Source organism: Helicoverpa armigera, chromosome 17 (genome assembly GCF_030705265.1).
Source record: "Helicoverpa armigera isolate CAAS_96S chromosome 17, ASM3070526v1, whole genome shotgun sequence".
NCBI classification, from domain to species: Eukaryota; Metazoa; Arthropoda; class Insecta; order Lepidoptera; family Noctuidae; genus Helicoverpa; species Helicoverpa armigera.
Genome location: NC_087136.1, coordinates 8,345,121 through 8,354,150, shown reverse-complemented (window position 1 = coordinate 8,354,150; position 9,030 = coordinate 8,345,121). Strand labels below are relative to the sequence as shown.

The 9,030-nt window shown below is 34.6% G+C and overlaps 1 protein-coding gene across 2 annotated transcripts in view; it reads left to right on the top strand.

The window, feature by feature from the left end:
- The first annotated feature begins 962 nt into the window (after positions 1-962).
- LOC110384266 (tumor necrosis factor, alpha-induced protein 8-like protein 2 A) overlaps positions 963-9,030 on the top strand; it is a 50,909-nt gene continuing 42,841 nt past the window's right edge. The window contains exon 1 of one of the 2 annotated variants that reach the window (XM_064038922.1): positions 963-1,286. In XM_064038922.1, coding sequence (XP_063894992.1) covers positions 1,205-1,286 — 82 coding nt within the window. In that variant the 5' untranslated portion in view covers positions 963-1,204. The remainder of the gene's footprint in view (positions 1,287-9,030) is intronic. The other variant, XM_064038923.1, reaches the window with a different exon arrangement.

Here is a 9,030-nt window from a genome sequence, read left to right as displayed (position 1 = left end):
AGTGTTGTACAAGTTGCAATAAGTTAACTCGAGGCTAATCGGATTAATCGATACGAATAAATGGATATTTCTTATCTTAGCGTTTAACAAGAACAAATTTGTTGACATCTAATTATACATTTTTATTAATCATTATTCATATTTTTAAACTGAAAGTCCTCGTACAATGCCATGTCCTAGTCTTAAGCAGTAAGAATATTATAAAACCATTTTAAGTTACGTTTACTTCATGAAGGGTTTCTTTCTATAAAAAAATATTTCACTATTTAACATCTTTGAATAAACGATTGCCAATCATTATAACCACAGCCCACTTTTTGTTTATTTTTTTAAACTTATCCAATACATACATACAACTAAGATATAGTAGAAATAAACCTATGGCTTGGATTAGAAATGACGACGAAAAATAAACAACAAGATTCCTTGCCTTCTTCGAGAAAAGAAATATATAATCATTTGTGGCATTTTCATATCAAATTGAATCGAGTCGAGTATAATCGATTTGGTATAAATAATTTCCTTTGCTACGGACTTCTATGTCACAGCGCGATGTCTATGATAAAATGTTGCCAAGATAAAACTTTCTGCCGTACTGATGGTAGTTTATTCATTTCAGGGTCTTTGAAAAAATTGGAAGTGGTTTGTTTTAACGGTTTGGTATTTATACAAAAAGTTATTCGCAATGAAGATCGAATAAAACGTAAGAAAATAAATAGTGACTTAAACTGACCAAAAATATTCAGTATGAAAAACTAAAAAAATGTAACCATGTCAATTTAATTCTCCTACTAAAAATATTTTCAGTCATCATAATCATTAAACGTTAAAATTTAGTCTAACCAATACGTTACTGTAATACAGTACTAAATGTTAGATTTTTAAGTTTGACTTTTGACAGTAACTTCAGGGAGCTGGGAGATTAACAAATAAAGTGGCAACACTGCACTCAATTTCCGGGTTCCTGTCGGGCGGGCCGATATGGCTCGAAGGTCCAATCAAATCATTCAGCTCGCGATCCTATGTGGGCGATACCTATCAAAACAACGTTCTGTGTTGTAAACCGCGCGTTCTATTTACAAATTGAAAACATTGACTGAAAATATTTAGCTTTTAACGTGAATAGAGATGCAGTGATATATTTTGTTGGAATAAGACTTGACTTTTGATTTATTGACTGTGTGCGATTTGATTTGTGTCGAAAATGACCGCTTCCACTATGATTGAATTGGAATCCTGGATAATCTACCAGTGTGTTCTGAATGAATGCCATGTGTCCAGCAGCTGTAAGTAGTAATTATATCAATATTTATGTTAATTAATTCAGCAGGTAACCATCGCACGACATTGCGCGTGCTTAATCACGTCAAATATTTTGTAACGAGTTATTTGTTTTTGTAATTATTAAAAAAACATGTATTACGGTTTCCTCAATTTGTTTCTGTGATATTGTTCCTATTCCGTTGTTTATTTTCCGGTCAAGTATTTTGTAGAATATTATGTGGATTAAATTATACCAGTTTCTGTCCCTAAGACGACCCACAGACTGTTTTACCTATTTCGTTACATTATTAGGCCTAGGTCTTACCTAGCTTTTATTTTTTTTATAGAAATGTTAACTGATTAAAATTAAATTAATTAAAAATATTATAGTAACATAACTCAGCAAACAAATTAAACCTTTACCTAAATAATTTTAATACATACCTAAGCCATTATAAAAAAAATATTTTATAGCGACATGTTTCGGCTTATAATATGAACCTGTCTGACCAAGGTAATGTACCGGTTGGGAATTACGTCCTATGACTCATGTGATATCAATTACCTACTTAAATAAACCCTACATACCTACGTACTACCTAATATATTTTTTCTTTAATAAATAAATTAGGGGTTTGAGGCCGTTCTCAAATAAAAATGAAAAATTGTCGTGGGACAACGTAGAAAAGAGTTGGGAGTAACATTTTATAACAAGACAAGAACGAACGCTTGAACACTAGCTTAATTCGTAAAGAAAGGATGAAAAACCAGGTTACATGGCTCGAGATGGCAGAAAAAAGTTTTTTGCTGATCCCCTTTTCCGTGCGCAAAAATGTCTAGGCACCCAGGTACTTCTTGTTCTCTTGAAACTTTTTATGCAGAGACCTAACCTATACATTCTTAAAATACGCAGAAAACCAGTCAAAACACTTCGTTCAATACAAACAAAAAGCAAAATACTCATGTCATTCTTCGAAATTGCTGAAACAATCTGACAACAGACAAATCAATTTCGATCAGTCATAAATGAAAGCCATAAACATTGAATTGTTTTGGAGATAAGGGGCGTCTCTTAGAAACAAATGATCGACGGCAATCGTGAACGCTCCAATGATCGCCTAATTAACGTTAATTGCGTACCATCTTAAAGGAACACATGCCCTGTTCGGAACAGTGTCTGTAAGTCCTCAATGAACCATGAGAGCATTTGGACGCGTGCTGCTAATTATACTTGGAACTCCCATCTTTATGAAGCATAGGTATAAACCCTCCTAAGGAATCAAAGCAAGATTTCCTCGGAATAGCAGTGTCTTCATAATATTCGTTATTACGACTAGATCTTTACCAAAGAATCCTTAATCTTAAATACCCGGAAGAAGAAAATGCTTGACATCAATCAAAAACAAGCTTTCAATTTAACAACTTATTGATAAGTTGTCTTATAATAATCCGCTTAACGAGCCAATTAAGTTCAATACAGCTACACAGAATCGTGGAAATCTGTGACTTCCAAAGTTTCCGAAATTAAAGCAAAAATGGATCCAAAAGCTGCGAGTAGACGTTATTGCGAAGTTATCAGCTTTAAAAACATATTATTGTGTGTGTCAAAGGTAAATTATGGATCGATCGAGCCTTCATGTGACACAGGAGTTCCAGGAAGGACACGGCCTTGACATCAGCCAGGTCTTTACGACCCCGAAGCCATGAAATGTATTGAGTATAGCTTTGTACGTTCACCTTGGAGTTCTCAATACAATGTTGCAATACAGGTTCATACTGCGTTATTGCTTTCAGGACACACCCAACATACACGTAGGTATTCGTATATGAATATTATAGATGTGATATGACGCATTTTCCCCTTTCGGGGCACGTCGCAAAAATTGCGGAAGCAACGGGATGGCTTCCTCCATTTTTCTTCTTCAAAGATTCAATCATTTTCTATCCATATCATACTTGTACGTGTGCGTTCTTAAAATAGCAGTGCACAGCCTGTAATGATGTTCTGAAAAGATTTCAGCAACAGGAAGTGGAAACTTGGTGAAAAAATATCTCAATAGATAGGAAAGGAAGGATCGGGCGAACGAAGAAATTGCCTAAATTGATCAAGCTCCGCCGTCTAATAATGACGATACTTAAACCTAATGGAGAAGTTAATTATTCTGGAAAACAATTAAAGTCATTTATGTAAGGAAGTTTGTGGAATAAATCCAGTTTATTACGTTATGTTTGGAGTTATAGTCAAACCTGATGGTGCGTGGTTCCTAGCTTGAGATGAGAAATTAAGCTTTGTCGCCGAAATCTAAACAAGGAACATGAGGGAAACAGTCGATACTTTCCAAAACATGCAATGTGAACTACAGACTGCATCTTCGGAACCGTTTTCAAAAAGGACATTAGATAGATACTTACGAATAATAAGAATTTTATTGCAAATTTCGAGTCACTTGAGGAAAAACGTGACGGGCAATTTTTATCATGAAAATTGGCGATGACATAGAATTGAGGTTTTTGGAGTACAATTAAAGTCAATTAATGTTTTTCAAGACATCCAATTTGTCGACGAGGAACCTCGAGTGACGTTTTATACCGACGAATTATGCTTACCGGCTACTTCAAACTGGCACAGCATTTATTTCGAAAAATAGCAAGAATATAATGTTATATTTAATTATGCAGGTTATAAAATTAACGATCTCAATGTGACATTCGTCTATTAAAGCAAATTAGGACAACAAGGTGTAATTGTTGTAACAGTAAAATAACGAAATAATTCTACCACATCAACCATACTTGGGGAACTAACGTAAAGCATCCTACTTTTATTTATTGTGAAATACAATATGAAATTTTGTATTCTATTGTCAGAAATAGTCTCTACACAAAGAACACCTTTTACCTGTGTAGACTCAGAAGTATTCCGGTGGTAAAAAGTTGCGTCTCCTGAAACTTTTTAAAGTTTATTGTGTCTTTTATTTGACGTCTCCAGCAGGGCTAAGGACCTCATCAAGAATCTAGACACACGGCAGTGTGTCCGCCAAGTTCGAGCAAAAAAGGCGACACACCGGCCGTGGGTTATATTACACGAACCATTTCGGGCCGAATACGACCCCCTTGTAACTCAAAATCTATTTTATTTACGCATATCAAATTTTTAGTATCTGTTGAGACCCCCTCACTTATCTAAAATACAAAATTTCATTAATATATCTATTGTAGGTCTTGAGATATTGACGTCAGAAAATCGCTATTTTTACTATACACTTATTCACTTATTCACTGATTCACTGATTCACTGACTCACTCATCAAAAACCTAGACCACTTCCAATGGTCGTATTGACTTGAAATTTGGCATGGAGGTAGGTCTTTATGTCAAGGTAAAGGGAAAAATCTGAAAATGGCCAAGTGTGAGTCGGTTTCAAAATAATGAAGGTGTTTTATACCCGGTGTAAATTTATACCCCTAAGGAACTAAAACGAACTAAATTTATCTATATTTATATAATATATCTTCGAATGGTACAAAGGTTTGTATTTAGTCAAAGTAAAGTAAAAATCTGAAAACGGCCAAGTGTGAATCACTTTCGAAAATAACGAATGTGTAACTTTGATCCACGAACATAATATATGATAACATGTCATGTCAGTCAGTTGGTAAATCTAGTCATAGTTAATCTAATTCATTTCTTTGTAAGAAACATAGTGCATATTAAAAAATCTAAAAGATAGTATAAATGAGACATTTCTTTAACTAACTTCATCATAAGAAAAAATAAAATAAACAACCTTACAAAATAAATGAAATCCCACCCAAAACAAAATGTGAAAGACTGCCAAGTTCGATAATATGGGAATGCTTCGCCTATAAAGAAGTGAGATCTGAATAAGTACCAAGTTCCATACACATACCTCAGTTAAAAATAGTTACTTTTTAATGATGATTACTTGGCAAGTTTTAATAGAAAATTAAATACTTGATTCATTGCGTTTAGTAGGTTTATAACAAGGTGTATGAAAACTTGCCAAGTAACATCATTAAAAAGTAACTATTTTTAACTGAGGTATGTGTATGGAACTTGGTACTTATTCAGATCTCACTTCTTTTATAGGCGAAGCATTCCCATATTATCGAACTTGGCAGTCTTTCACATTTTTGTTTTGGGTGGGATTGTTATTACTACAAGTGCTTCTTCGTCGTGAAAACAAACAACATTCAGACTAAACACTCATTAGAATTCAGAAAAAAGTGTCCCTAAAACTAAAATAAAAGACAAAGAACCTAAATATTTTCTGCTGTGTCGGATTTCAATTAACTTTTTTCCGTCGCTATGCAAGGTATATGACCAATTATTGACGAAGTTTTGAAATATAACGTTCAATTCAGGCATCCAGTGTGGCATGACCGCAATTTACCGAAGTGCTATCGGCCAAGGATCACTCTGAATTCCACGTGCGGAATGTCGAAGGTCGCAAGCCTTTGTCCAGTGTTCGCACATCGGCATATAGCCACGTATGGCCGACCTGCATACTTTAACACAGGGCTTTATGTACCATTTCGAGTATTTTCGTGTTTATTTAGGCAGGGAAGGTCGCCAAATGTCTTTATTTTCGCTAAATTCAAATCTTATCCAAAAGGTTAGTTGTCACTGTATCTGAACTTTATTAATCAAGACAATAAACTTAGAATATCTACATGTACAGTTAGAAGTGTAAGACAAAATGCTTCTTCGTCTCGAGTTCCCCTCGGTCTTCAATTGTCCTTATCGGAACTAAATAATGCGTTGGTTCCTTAGCGCTCAGCTGTTAAACGGCAGGTGCGAGCACAGCTGCTCGTCCCTACCTTATAACGGTCGGCGTGTGCGCCGCCCATTCTTTTTTCAAACTGTTTGCTTTTAAAAATACTCTCAAAAATAGGACTTGCATGTACCACAAAGGTAGATTCGATTTTTTGTTCAGTTGGCATTGCGACAGTACCATGACTAAGCGGGTATGAATTTTAATTGGAATATGGCTGCCAGCGTACCTTGTTCGGTAAACTGTGGATCGCTCAGAATTCATGATCTTTAAAATAATTACGTTCATTACCAACGTCATGTTTACTTGAAACTAAATTCTACTCTGCATTACCTGATCAAAATTAAATTCGGGATCGTTGAAATTTTTCACATATTCACTTGAGGAATTTAAGGAGTGTTCACATACTTTGTTGTTTTCGCCATTTGTGAAGGTTTGGTATTTAATAGGCATGTCTACAATTTAAATGACATCGCTGCGGTTTTATAATCATTCACGTTGGTACCTATTGGTTGTTTTGTATTAACTTTTCCCTGTAGACGTAGTTTTATTTCAGGATCATTATTTACTTCTGTACCAGGGTTGCGCTATTACTTTATATTTCCTCTTCAAAAATATCGCTTCGATCGTTTACCTGAAGTCGATGGCAAAAATTGTGTATTTCTATGGCCCATAAATATTCCAAAACCTAAGAAGTTCAGATAATATGGGAACTAGCTTTCAGCAGATTCTGAAAGTTAAAAATTTCTATTGTGCCCAATTATAATCCCAAGCATCTCAACTTAGGCCTATAATTAAATAAGTAAGGTCTTTCCCTGCATCTCTATTAGAACTGGGATATAACAGAGGAGCTCCAAAATAATCGATTTCCAGTAGACAGTCCGAACTACTTTACTGAACAAGGCTTTTAGATAAGGGTCACTTTATTGGTTTAGCGTTACATGTCATAGCTCATAATAGTTCTATGGGATAATCGGAGCAGATAGCAGTATGAAATGTGACGGCTTTGGAGATAAATTCATTAAGGATCACTTGATGTTAGTAAATATTTTCAATTACGCTTAGAAGTTATACGTTTCAAAACTTATAACAAAAATACCTTTAGTCCACCCACACCTACACATGATAAGTTACATTGGAAATGTCGACAAATCCACAAGGGACCGTCGCGTCGGCTATCCATATTAATAAAATTCTTGTGTCCGTCTGTATCGGAACATAATAAATTCATTGTCACGTGCCTCATGTGGAATATTTCGTAATGCATGATTAATAACGACTAACTGTGCTCCTTCACAATATTGTACATATTGACGTCGCTTATCATGCAAATGTACCATGGTAATTAGTTTTGCAAAACATGTCTTACTTTGATGATATTTTCATGCTTATACAGGAAATTTCCTACGAACACTAACATTTTATTGCACTACGCAGTTAAACTGTTCTTCATTTGTCGTATCTGCACTTGAAAAGCTACTGTTTCATAAAGAAACTCTTCATTTATTTTCATACTTATACAAATATGGAATGAATTTGTTTGATAAGCTTTCTAAAGGTTAATGTCCAGAAACATTAACCTCATCTAAACCTACACCTACGTCTATACATATTTTAACAGACCGAAATTTATCCATTTTCAAAAGGGCTTTTGTGCTGGTTCTGTAACGATTTTTGGAAGATCGTTACTGAAGCCTGAACAACCGTTCTCCATTGGAACTGCGTATGTTACGGATAATCTATCTGATTTAATACCTCATTCGGCTTGTACTAAAGTACGTAAAGTACTTACGTGGGCGGGCCAGTTTTCTTTGAAAATTGCTGTGCCCTTCAGATGCCAAGCATTGACCCTTAAAAATATTCCAAGTTCGAGCATGCATGGTTCTGCGGAATTTGTTAATTGCGAAAGGTTTTGGCATATTTAATTAAGATAATCTTAAAATTCTTAAATTGTTTTATGCCTTAATGAATGTCCAATATTTGAAATATCGGCCTTTTGCGTGCATTCTTCCACTTGTGCAGATACCTTCACGAATTCTATTTGGTCACCTGCTCTTTGTGTTCCAATAAACAAACTTTCGAATTCTTTATATTTATGGCAAATAAACATTTAACGAATTTTAATTGCTATTTCGTTTCCAATCCAACGCTGTTTATTTTCTTGATCTCATTAATGACCTAATGACTTTCGATTAATGGTTTTATTTTGCTTCTAATTTTACGCACACAAAAAAAGGCTCAAAATAAACCCAGACATAAACTAATAACACAATTTCTTAGAGAAAATAAAGCTTTTTAGACAGATATTTCAAAACTCAATCGTAGTTGGCAAACAAAAAGTTTGATTGGTTTCTTCACGAGTTCTTAACTTCAGCAATCAGATCAGATGGCTTTCCGCGCTTAAGGACGTTATTGAAGTGTGTCTTTGGAATTGAGAACTAACTGATACTCCAGTTAAATTACGTTCAGTCCTCTACCTAGTTAAAGTGAAACTAACAGGTGATGTTTCGCTGATGGTTGTTTTTCTTTAAAAGGATTCAATGCATTATTTACGCTTTTATTTAGAGTTTAAAAGTGTGACTCAATAAACTATTTAGACTCGTCCAGGTAACATTTTGGTTCAGATACTGTATTAACCTTAATTTATTTGACAAGTTACTCAATAAGAGTGCATAAACACATCCTGGTCTTTCAAAATGGTTACTACTCGTGCATCTACTATTGCGTTACTGTTAATGCTATCGCAAGAATATTTTGCAAAAATACCAAAAGTGAATGGTAATGCACTGACATCATTCGGCTTATTGTTTTCTTGGTTATTTTTGCACGTCTATTGTTATTTGTGACTGGAAATAAAACACTTCTAGAATCTAGACCTAGACAGTCGTGGGTGAATCTGAGAATTGTTAAAGTACGGAAAAAAAATAGAAATATGTTTGTCTTTTTTAGATTAAAAAACGTAAAGGATATTG